At 39.1% G+C, this 12,916-nt stretch overlaps 1 protein-coding gene across 1 annotated transcript in view; it reads right to left on the bottom strand.

Annotated features, from left to right (window-relative positions):
• The window catches only part of tbc1d22a (TBC1 domain family, member 22a), a gene marked incomplete in the record, with an annotated part of 186,046 nt that overhangs the window by 69,490 nt on the left and 103,640 nt on the right, over positions 1–12,916 (bottom strand). The window contains 1 exon segment of the mRNA XM_014018835.1: positions 12,375–12,450. Within this exon segment, the coding sequence (XP_013874289.1) occupies positions 12,375–12,450 (76 nt within the window).

Raw genomic sequence — 12,916 nt, forward strand, 5'->3', positions numbered from 1 at the left:
AAGTCACTGATGATGAAGAAATAAATAAACTAAATAAACTAATATTTGGTTTCGTTTTCTACTGAAGTGATACAAAAAAAACTCACAGGTACCTGACCCTAAAAAAAAGAAAAGAAAAAAAAAGTTCCCCAGCCTTTTTCCCTGTCTAAAATAATAAATCCAGCTATATGAAAATACGTAGGATGCCGTAAAGACAACAGCAATGTGGACCGTGGAGGCTTCTAACATGATCGCAGGTCCACGTAAACTTATGTTACCTTGAAATGAACAMGCTAACGTTAGCMTCAGATTGTGAAACATATCACCATGTTGCTGTGGCTTAATGCACTGGTCACAGCTTGTCTGCAAAACTGTTAGAGTTGTTGGATTGTGTATTTGATAAGTTTTAAGTGAAATGCGATAAAACTGAATGCCTCCTTTAGCCGAGCAGCTCGTTAGCTGAACGTGCGTTTCATAAACACGCGTTCATAGTTGTGATTTCTTGTTTCTGTGTGCAATTTGTTTCTTTTGAAAGTTAAAACACAATAAAAACCTCCTATGTGATACATTACTTCAATAGAAAGACTTGTGCAGTATACACTGATTTGTCTTAACTAATAAAGCAACAGAAAATCAGTTATCCTATTAGATGTAAACTATCAGGATAATCTAATTGAATTAGGTGCTAAAATTCATAAGTATTCATTCATAAGCACACAGGTAAATAAAACTTCAGAATAACACCTCTGAGATCTAAAAACAGCTTCCAAAGATAGTTAAAGTTGAATAATAATAAAGAGTTATTTGCTTTTTGTTTTTAAATACAAATTTCAAAACAAAAATTTTAGAGCTGTAATCATAATACCATCATACCGCGAAACCGTGATATTTTTGCCCAAGGTTATCATACCGTCATAATTTCATACCGTCCCATGCCTATCCCCACCATCCTTCCAGTTTTTAATAATGCATTGGACAGTTCTTAACCCAATTTTAGTAGCTTTTGCAATCTCCTTAGATGTTTTCTCTGCTTGATGCCAGTGATTTGACCCTTCTCAAACAGACTGATGTCTTTTCCACGACCACAGGGTGTGTCTTTCAATATCGTTGTTTAAGAAATGAGAAGCAACTCATTGCACCAGTTGGGTTAAATAACTTGTTGCAGCTGAAAGATAATGCAGTAATTATCCAATAGAAAGCTCGCACCTATTTGCTTAGTTAAACACAGGTGGTGACTTTTTTTTTTGACCAGGCAGTGTATTAAATAAGATCTTGTTTGATCTGCACCTTTCAGTACAATGAGCGCTTAAAAAAAATGCTTACCGGGTGTATATCGGACATAATTTTACAAATGTAAATATTCCCATCATAAAACATGGCATGTTTACTCAACATAATCAAGAGTGGTTCAACTGTAATGAGCAACTACAGGAGAAATTTAAAGCAATAAAAATATACAAATGAAGGTTTTTATGACGGGTTCTAATTAGGCCTTGCTGCTAAACAAACCACACAGAGAGATGACCACATGTTGCATCACTCAGCCTCAATATGGTCCCAGCGTGGGGTTCAGACGTCAGTGTCAGTGTCAYGCCATGCTGGCAGAACTCACGCCGGGAGGACGGGATAAGAGGCAAATATGTCAGCTGAAAACTGGCAGCRAGCGGGGCTGTGACACCGAGAAGTACCGCCTTTGTTCCTTTCTCTGTTCTTGATAAATGTTTTGCTTTATGCTTCTTTACATAACAAAAGATTTAAAAAAAATACCACTCAGTATTCAGCGACTCCTCATTTCATAGTCATCAAACCCGACACTCATTCTGCTTCTCTCTCACACACACACRCACACACATCTCTTAATAGAGCTGTAATTATGGAGCTGTCAGGGAATCTATGAGAAAAGCCAGTTAGGGAGGAAGTACCACATCCTGCTCGAACACACTCTGTCCTTTTAATCAGGACTGACTGACAAGCACACACGTACGCTCTGCAAACTACAGCTTTAATCACTCATTTATTGGCAAAACACCGTGCAAGATATTTCTGAGACAACACACATTATTACTTTCACAAACAAGAAGCACCTGAGTGACACCTATCTGCTCTAGTCTGAGTGTTCAACAATTATACACACACTCCAGCAGCACATGAGCAGGGCGCAAAGTAAACACAAAGCTATTATTTCACACTCCTCTCCGCAGTTTAATTATCACATGCTGCTGTAAAAGCATAAACAAGGGAAGCTCATTAACGGTGCATGCATCACGGTGACGGATCTTAGCTGGCTGCCAAACAGAGGGGAAGGGAGCGGAACAACTTTAGACAATGTTAAATTACACTAATGAACTTGCTTTTCCTAATATTAGCAACTTCAACAAACAGAAAGGAAGAGGGGCGCATTATGAGCGTTGCAGTTGTTTGTTATGAGACATTATCGCAGAAATGGGGATGAAAAAAAATTGCAAATTAGTCGAAAAAGAAGGGGGGAAAAAGAGCTGAGCAGAAGTTGTAAAAGTTGAACCTTATTACTCATGAGCTGCTGTTAGCTGGCACAGTGCTGAGCATGCTGAGTGGGGTTGTTATCAGGGCTGGGGGAGGCTGAGGATGACAGCTCTAATAGACGATGATTGACTGATGAGTACTGTCCTCCTGCCTGGTGCTGGCTAAAGCTTAGAACAGAGAACAGTGCTGGCTCTCTGCAGCGGACCGTCGCCYGCGGCTGGTGGACAGTAGGAGGTTGGAGGCTGAGGAGCGAGCGGCTCTCAGGACTCTGCTGATGAGGCCGATTCCAACTGACTTCACACTATGCACGATGAAACGTGTAATTACAGCTGAGTCTTTGGCCCGTTTTATGTTATTTTTAGGCTAGAACTGAACATCTTTGACATTTGTCACCAAAACCACATTATCATAAACTTCYCCAAAAGTAATCATACCCAAACAGCATGCCAATCAAACAGACTAAATGTTATGTTGTAGTTATATTTTCAGTTTTATTTTATTATTGCATTGTATATTCATTTTTGCAACTTGTCAAGGGACTGCAGATGCAAATTAGCTTACGCTATAATCTGGTACAGCACATCAAATGGTGACATTTATGTTTAAGTATTACATTGTGCCTTTTTAAAATAAAGTTTATTATATAWGTGGGCCACAGGCTGCCAGTGTTGGCTGCATAAACAGCTGTGAAATGAGGTGGTCTAGTCTATGGATGATTGCGTGACCAGCTGGTCCGTTACAACAGTGATAGGTCTTATCACGTGCCCTCAGTTGTCTTTTCACAGTTTAACGACACAAAACTCTGTATTATTTAAAAAATTACAATTAAATAAATAAAAAACATTAATAATTTGGGTTTAGCTCCAGTATCACTAACTATGTTTACACGCACAAATTTTTTTGATCGGACTGAAATGTATTCGGATTAAATAATCCGAATGTACTGTTTACATGGACACAATCAGATCATGACAAGTGTTTACATGCACCGGACTTTTATTCAGAATAAAAGTCCAGATATGTGTAGTGTTGTAAACTTTCAGCTCTACTTCCACGTTACAAACGTAAACAAATCTCTTCTGTGCGCTCAGGACGCACCCGTGTCAGCTTTTCGTAACAGCAGAGACATTGTTACTCCTCGGTTGAGCTGCAGATGAAGCAATACGTGTTTTTTTTTTTTTGTATTTATTTTTTTGTATTTTTTGCGAAGCAACGTCTGCTGTTTGTCTCCCTTTTTATCTGTTAAGAGAGCGTGGAGGAAAAGTTCTGCGCGGTGCAGCGCAGCTGGAGCGCTGTTGCCCCACCTCCTCTAAAGAGCAGAACCGGGTGGATAAAGTCAGAAGACATGCGCACTCAGGTCAGTTTCCCACAATCAGAATAAGATGATCAGATTAAGTATTTACATGCACGTGATTCCGATTATCAATCGGCATAAGCCACACCCCTCTCATTCGGATTAAAAATCCATTCGGATCGAGCTCAATCAGATCAGAATAATCCGAACGGGCTGTTTACATGATGCATTTTTATTCCGAACGGCCGTTTAATCCGATTACTTATGTCCATGTAAACGTAGCTAGTGCTTGTAACTGCATTTTATTTAACATCTCATTGCAGCACAAATTTCATCAGCTAAGTTGCTAAACAAAACATACATTTAAAAACAAATATTTTGGTCTGTGATAAATTTACAAAATTCGTTTTTCTGTTTAGTTTGCTCATGGTGCAATGAATCCCGGGATTTTTTTCAGCAGCGTAGGATATTCAGATGCAGCCTGTGTTTGAAGGGTTATGTAGGCCACATGGTAAATGGCTAACTTTTACAACACTTCATCAAGTCCSGTTGGACTCCAGAGCACTTCACACTTCAGTCATTCACCCATTCACACAGTGWTGGTGGTAAGCTACACTGTAGCCACAGCTGACTTGGGGCACACTGACAAACAAGGCTGGCACGCACCGGCGCCACCAAGCCCTCAGACCACCAACCTGCCTGTTAGTGGTGGTGCAAAGCAGGTGCAGTGTCTTTCCAAAGGCCGCAATGACTTAGATGGATGGAASAGGGGATCGAACCAGCAACCCACCGACTCCCCTTAACCACTTTGCAACAGCCGCCCAATATGAGTGAGTATACGTAAGCGCCTACGAATTGAGACAGGCTATGGCACGAGGCAGTGACTTAAGTGGCTGAGCTATGCATACTACRTGGGCTGCAACCCCTAAATTAAGACACAGCTACTGAGATATTTAGCAATATTATCAAAACTGTCAACAATGTTGTATTATAACACAATTACATTACATCAATTTCTTTTATTTCCTGTCAACTTTTAGCAAAAACACAATGGGCCGCCAGTGGGCTGCCAAACGGCCTACCACTGAGCTTAGCAAGTTTTCTGAGGAAGATCCTGAATAGGTTTACAAATGTAATTCAAACCTGCTTACATTATCTCAACAATGTACTAAAGCTTTTGTGTGTTGAATCATATACATACGGCGGCTGCCTGGATGGGTACAAAGTGGGTCAAGGTGGGTATGATGTGGGTGGAGATGGACAAAATAAATCTGCACGGCCTAGAATGCAGTTTTGTAAGCCTTGCAGACAAAAGTAGGCTGTGAGGTTCAAACACTGCCTAAAGAAAATGTGGTCACATAGCTCAGTGGTTACCTAGATGCTCAAAATTCAATGAGACTGCAATTTTCTCACAATTTTGATTTGGCCTTCAACAGACCAGTAAGATATCGCCTTTAAGCATTAGGGTTTTAAACTGCAGTAAAATCTTCATGTTAATAAGTGAATAACTAAATTATATTGTGTATTTATTTGTTATACAAACCTTCTCAGGATGAAGAGGGAAGAGGAGTTATGTTTATTAATACTGTTGTGATGAAGATGTCAGCTAACATCAGTAGACCAGTTTGAGCCATAAAACCATGCAGACAGTTGCAGGGCCAATATGACCTGGGTTTTATAATATGGTATAAACATGTCATCAGCTCTTATCTTTCTTGACACTGAGAAAAATAAAAAGGTCATGTTGTCTGACGAGTCCTGGTTTACCCTTTCTGGGAGTGATTAGGGGGTTGTTGAGAGGATTACAAACCCATGGGAGCCACGTTATGACCTAAGATTGCTTCGGTTGGTCAGGCGAATGTTCAGCAAAAACATAAGCTAATTTGACAACCTGGACACGTGTAATCTGCTGTTTCACTGTGCAACATTTACAAGAATCTATGGTCTTCAGCTACAGAACAGTAGTTCAGTAGTTTCATCTTTGTTCTTTTAATTTTCCACATCCTGGATGACTGAGAATTTGTGCTAACATATGATAGTAACGTCCAATGACGATCATGGACCGTATCGATACTAAAGTTACTCAATCGATCAACTTTTCTTTTGGCACGTTGCTTTGTTCCAAAAGTTGCAGCGGAGCATCCAGTCAGGGGCAAGTTCAGAACTAAACACTGAACTAAACAGACATGTCAGATAATTATTTAATCGGCTCTGACTGCACAACGTCAGAATCGACATGCTAACATGTAGCATCCAGGTTTAGCTACATTTGTAAACAGTTAAATGTGAGGTCACGTTATCTTCTGTGAATGCGGGTCGCATCAGGGTTGTGGACAGTTAACACTGGAGTCAGACAGGGGTCGCATTAACGTTCACTTAAAAATATATAGATTTTTGCAAAAAAAATCAGAATTGAGCATTACGACCTGCAATGTGAACGTAGCCCATTAGAATCTATTGGTGACAAATCCCGACCTTGTTCTTAGTAATAAGGGCGTTGCTTTGGTTAGTTGTGGTAAAGAAAGAGTTGAGTAGAAAAGCAAAGATCTCGATTTTACAGGTCTGTCTGCGTTCCAGCTTTCATCTGTGTTCATGAGGTTTTTATCAAGACGGAGCGAACAGGATCCCCGATACAAGTGGCTGAAATGAGATTCCTTCGTGGAGTGGCCAGATAAGCTAGACGATAAAGATGGAGATCTATTGTTATTGACAGAGAAAGATGTGAAAATATTTGTTTTGCATTTGATATGTTGGGAAGAGCCAAGTATGACAGATGACTTTTTTCTAATTGGCCATTTTTCAACAGTTCTTCAATACCTCTGTGCTCTGCTTGATGCAAAACGTGTGTACACACATGTTGACAGGCCTGTGTTAAAAAAAATTAAAATAAGTGTAAACTTCACAAGTAAACACGAAAAATAAGGTCACATTTATATGGGTGGGTTTGTAAGAAGAGGAAAATATAACAAGCAACTTTAATGGTATTTTGTGTGTCCTATTTTTTGTTTAAACCAAAAAAATAAGTGATATTGCTGTTACACAACCTTTACAGCATCAAGATAATAAATAAAAAACAAAAAAATACAGATGAGACATCTGTTAATCTCTTGAAATACATAAAGGAACACGAAGAACTCGGTGTGTAGAGCAAAGGATGATTTCTGAAGGCTGTGGAAGACTGTGTGGGAGGACAGAGGAAAAAAAATGTGTAACTGACCTCAGGTCAGGTTAAAAGAGACCAGAGTGGACCTCAGGGTGAAGCTTTGAAAGAAAGGGCCAGATTTGAAAAACATCCCGCATAAAAAACATATCTTGCTGAAGTTACAAATAGAGCATACACAGATCAAATGTCATGCATATAAAATACAGGCCTACTGTTGTCATCTGGTGAAAAGATTAACTTTTCTCAAACCATTAAAAACTTATTGAAGCTATTAAACTCATTATAATGCAATAATTACCAACATTCTGTTCAGAAGCAGGCTCAGCAAGCATGCTCCAAACGCACCCTCACATTAGCATAGATAAATTCACCTTGGGGCAATTTTCATGTTGATTAACTTGTATTAACACACTTGCATGCAACAAATACAGAGACGGAGATAAAAGAGAGATAAAGAGATCAGAGAAACGTTACATGCAGACAAAGTGACTGTTGTCTTTTGAAGAGGTCCATTTGCCAGTGTTGAACAAGGCTAATGGGAGTTGGCGTTATTAGTACAAGTAGATAATTACNGAAATTAAGACATTTAAAGTAAAAGATTTCATATATCAGCAATGAGGAAAAAACCTAAAGCAAAACTACACGCTTGGGTTTGATATGAAGACAAGTGCTTTTTATTAAAGTCTRGAATTTTAGTGATTTTGTGTCAAAAAACGAGAAAAAAGTAATGAAGTTAATATGAACACTTCATAAAAATTCATTTCTTTGATTGTCAGAATATTTTTCTTCTTCTGACAAATGTTGGGGAAGAAACAGATTTAAAGTTGACATATTARCAAAATCCATGTTTTTAGCCATTAAATACATTTTGTTGTGTACTTGAATAAGTTGAATTCAGTTTCTCCCGATGCTGCGCAGACATCTTTATATTCTGTTGGGGTGATATTTTTCATCTCGTTCAGTTATCTCTATTTCCTATGAAGATTTGTGAACGTCACACTAGCCGTGTTTCCATCCGATTTTAATTCAAATTTTGAGCGAATTTTTAAAATTTCGCAAAAAAGAAAAAAACGAGGAAATGTGATTCAGACGTGTTTTCACCAACTGGCTTGAAGCGAATCAATTTAAGTCGACGCATGCGTGTAGTAAACAGGAAGTAAAAGTCGCATCTCAGGACAATGGAGAGAAGTTTTCAGGTACGTGTTGCTACTATCAGGAAAGTTGTAATTATTGTCATATCAACTAGTTCTGACGATGTTACTGCTGTCTGGAGACGTAGAGAATGAAATGTAATTCTCTTCACGTTACGGGAATAATTGAGAATACGCCAACAGCGGGAGGAGGGTCCAGCTGCAGTCGCTCTGGTATCGGCACCGTTCAGACAGCGAGAACAGCTGATCAACCATGTGAGGTGAATGTTCGCTACGTCAGAAATGATTCGGCAAATGTGTTTCCATCTCTCCTGTTGCGCGTTAACTCTTTTTCGAAAAAACAAAAAAACACTTCAAGCAAACATATCAACTTTTATGCGAATTAGAGGAAGTTTTTTCGAATCGTGCCATTTCCATTCACCTTTTCTGATGTGATACTTCAAAATGTGCATTAAAAAAAACGTTGATGGAAACACGGTTTTCAGCAGAACGTCTACTTCTACAAGGTCTGAACTTACCAACTACAATTTGGTGGGTGGTCTTCATTCTCCTCTGGTTCTGTTTCAGACTCYGGCTTCAACATGTAAGGCTGGATGAAGTCTTCCCTTGTTGACATATTTTAATTAATTTGTAAATAAAATGTTTCTGTTCTACTATATAGTCGTAAACCCCTCTATCAAACTGGAAAAGACCTGTCTGGAAGCTGGAGTGGGGCGGGACATGAAGGGCCTCACTTGGATTTAAGGAGACAGCCTCAAAATGAGTTGATCTGACAAACACATCAGAAAAGGGGCGGGGCTTGTGGAGTTACAATAAGGAGGAATTCAGACCAAAGCACTGCAGTTCCACTTTATATAGACCCCAAATGAAGGATTTTGATGTGAAAAAGAAGATTTAAAAGCATCATATGTCTACTTTAAGTCTCAGAGAACCTAGTATTTGGTTTAATACAACTTTTCCACTACATGAATGAAGTAACCTCGTTCAGATCTCCCAATAAATCCCACATGATGCATTCAAATGGTGCTAAACGCTGGTGAGAGTGGTCTCAAAATGCACTGAAAACACTAAGATTGGAGGTCGTTTCAACTCAATCAGTCCTGAGTTTTTAATAATTGGGCTTATTAATAGTTGTGTCAACAAAAATGCAACTCCAAAGGCTCTGATCCATGTTAATGTTCAAATGATGTCATTCAGATATCTAAAATATATCAGCAGACCTTCTTTTCTTAGCTAATAACTCCGATAAAAATCAACTTTTATCAGATAGCTTTACAAATAAATGACTATCAAGTGTATTTTTAATATATAAGTAAGAACTAATGTTACAGATTATTTCAATTTGTTGAAAAATAAAGAAACCAATATTGGCCCACTTCCTGTAAGTCCACCAATAATCCTCTTGCTATTAGAAGACAGACCCTCACATTTTATCAAAACACGCAGGACTGTGAATAACCCTGCATCTGATAAGTGCTGATAGGTAATTTTGGAAGAGATGAGAGGCTATTRTTCCCAGAACAGATGCTATGTCGACAGCAGGGCGAAAAACAATCCTGTAATTCGAGATAAGAGGTATCTGTGATCTCATTAGAGCTGGTAATGTCAAGCTAGCGTGGGATAAAATGTCTCTGCCCCGGCTGTGATGACAGGGCTTTTATGGAAGCAGATCCAGTAAAAATGGTAGATCATTTTTTATGTCATTCCAGGGGTGTTGTGAGATGCTGCAGATGTTGAAAGAAGAATTTATTGAAAAAGGTAATAAAATACATAATGTGGTTGTAAAAGTTTTCCTCTGGATCTAAAACTTCACATCCTGAAATAGGTTGGAAAAGCTGAGCAACAACAAAGCAAGCATAACCGAGAGCATAGCTGCAAACCTCATTAGYCGACACACACCGTGTGTATTCTCTGGATGATTACACGCTCCGGTCACCGACRGCACCTGCTTTGGTTGTTTTGTTTCTTTGACGGACCTGGCAGGGTGAAGTCCACACGTGTCGTCTCTGACTGATGTGGACGTACAGCTCCTGCGGGTAATGTCTAAAAAATCTCAGGGTGGAGGTGCGTGTGTGTCGGGCAGACCTGCAWACACGCACTAACTTTGGCTGACATTCATTCTCCTGCACACACACACACACAGGTTCTCCTGCATCCATTTAAATGCAGCGGGTGATTCCTCCTCACCCTCTGGCTGACAGAGCGGGTGACAGGAGAGTGGGACAGCATCAAGGTCAGCTGAGAACATGACCACTGTACAAAAGCTTGCTGTGATAAGACCTCGTTTTGCACAATGCATCATGTACGGCTGCATATGCCTCACATGTTTAAGGTGACGAGGTTAGAGCCAGAGTTTCTGACAAGCTTTTTTGAGGAAAATAAAAATAGACAATGAGATGAAGGAAAAACAGCTTTGGTAATTAGCAGAGTGTGATGTATATGAGAAATGTTACTGAGCTGGGTATGAATCCACTCCGTGTGTGTGCACGCATTATCTCTTCGACCTCAGCGGGCCTCACCTCTGAACTACTATTACTCACCCGCGCACATGATTCCACACAGCCGAGCAGAAAGAAAATAACTTCAAAGCGATAATAGTGTCGTGTAATTACAATCTGACAAAAGTCCTGAGGAGTTCAACTGTGAGAATAAATAATGAAAAAATGGTCTGTTTACAATGCAGGACTTAAAGGAGACCAATTATGGGTCCTAGAAATGTTTATGGTATGTCTGTGGGCTATCCAGACCATGTTCATTCAATTTAATGCACAAAATAATTCTCAGATAATAAAATTTCCCATTTTCTAGTTCTGCCTGCTCTGACTTCCGTTCAGAAGAACTGTTTATGTTAATGAGCTCTGTTGGTAACGCCCTCCAAAAATCTGTTGACATTAACTCCGCCCTCCAAAGCCAGTGTTTACGTTAGCATGGCAGAAGCTCCGTTGTACAACCATATGAGACCCAGAGGCAGAGTCGTGGTCGCAGCTTCTATTTTCTTTCTCCCCCTCCTCTGCTCTGCGCTCACTCTGCATGCTGTTACCAGAGCAGGGAGCAGCAGCGGTCAAAATACCTCAGAAACTCGAACAAATAGGTTTTAACAAGGCTTTAATAAGCTAAACAATAGAGGTACATGAGAAAACGTGTTCATAACAAACAAAAATATATAAATAATTAAATTGTGTCCATGCCGGTCTTGAACCCTGGTCTCCCACTCTCTGGTCCAACACTCTACCCATTGCCCTATTGGAGACTTGTTGTGAAATGAGCTGCACATTACACAACAAATATCATGATGGCTTTTTATACTGAGGAGGTGGAGTTTCACCCGGGGGTTGTTGGGTAAGGGGCTAAACGCTGGTTCCGGTGGGTTGTCGTACGGCTTGTGACATCACAAAATGACCGAAGTATAAAACTTGTCGTTAATATACATTAAAAATACATTTACTTACAGTAAATATGCCCCTGGGTGCATTGTTTTTGGTCCTGGAACTGTTTTTTTAAAGAATTACATACCCAAAGTTGAGTAAAAAAAACCTTTAAAAAGTGAATTTTGCGTAATAGGACCCATTTAAAGCTCAGCTCTGATATTTTTACTCAGAGCCTCTGTGTTGATGTCTTTCAGTTCTGGGTTCAGAGAGAAAAAAACATTAATCACTAATCATTTCTACTCCATAATTCCAAATAAAAGTCTCCATTTGATTGGTGGAATAACTTCAAGCTTCCGTCTGAGAGCCAAACTGCATATATGCACACTTTTGAGCCAACCATTTATTGCAGTTAATGCAATTTTTTTTGCAATATGCTTATTTCACAGGCTGTTATCGCAATAATGATAAATTTTAGATAAACTGTCCAGCCCTAAGTAAAAAAGTTTATATCAAACCATTAGAACAGATCATAAAATCCCAAAATTCTTAGAAATATGTTGCACATAAGACACGATTGCTCACACATTTTATTGCTTGATGTATTTAAAAATACAAAAGAGAAAACTCAGCTAACTAATAACAGAGTYTTCTCGTAATTTAACACATCTCAAAGTAAAATTAATCTGACAATTGTGATTTTATCTGTATTTTCCTCCCCAGACAATTGAGGACAGAATATTAAACGAATGACAAACACACACACACACACACACAAAAATAAATAAATGAATAAAAAAACAGAAGAACTGACAGAAAACTGAAAAAGTAATCAGAAATAAAGAGGGAATGGAAGCTTTGACAACAAAAAGAACTGGATGGATGGTGAAAGGATGGGTAAAAGCAGGCAGATAACTCACCATCAATCCTGCTGACCAGCTCCTCCAGGGCCTTGACTTTCCTCTGAATGCCTGGCTGAGCAAATGTATAGTTGTCCTGAGGAAAAGAAGAAGAAGAAAAAAAAATCAAAGTCAATGTGAACTCTGACTGCATCTGAAACAGAGAGATAACATCAAACAGCCGACTTGTTTTAGGGTTTGTATCACAGCTGTTTAAGAGAAAACAAAGGTTTGAGGCAGGTCAACTGATCTTTTGGCCAGYTTTTGTTATTTTTAAAAATCAAACTGACAGCCATGTCTGAGTATAGTTAACCAATTAGCAGGTGTTAAATGCAATACTGCTTTATCTCTCTCAAGGACTTCCAATGGTGAGTGTCACTTTGATGGAAGGAGTGCAATTGTTGGTTCAAAAGTGGAAAAGACCAAAGAAAGTTGACTAAAATGTTACGTTAACTTTTTCTAGACATGTCAAATCTACAAAATAAAAATAAAAATAAAAACATGGAATGGCTTTTTTGCTGCTTTGATTGCTAAAGACTGGCATCAGTCATTGGTAAACCATG

This window comes from Austrofundulus limnaeus, unplaced genomic scaffold (assembly GCF_001266775.1).
Source record: "Austrofundulus limnaeus strain Quisiro unplaced genomic scaffold, Austrofundulus_limnaeus-1.0 Scaffold204, whole genome shotgun sequence".
Classification (NCBI taxonomy): domain Eukaryota; kingdom Metazoa; phylum Chordata; class Actinopteri; order Cyprinodontiformes; family Rivulidae; genus Austrofundulus; species Austrofundulus limnaeus.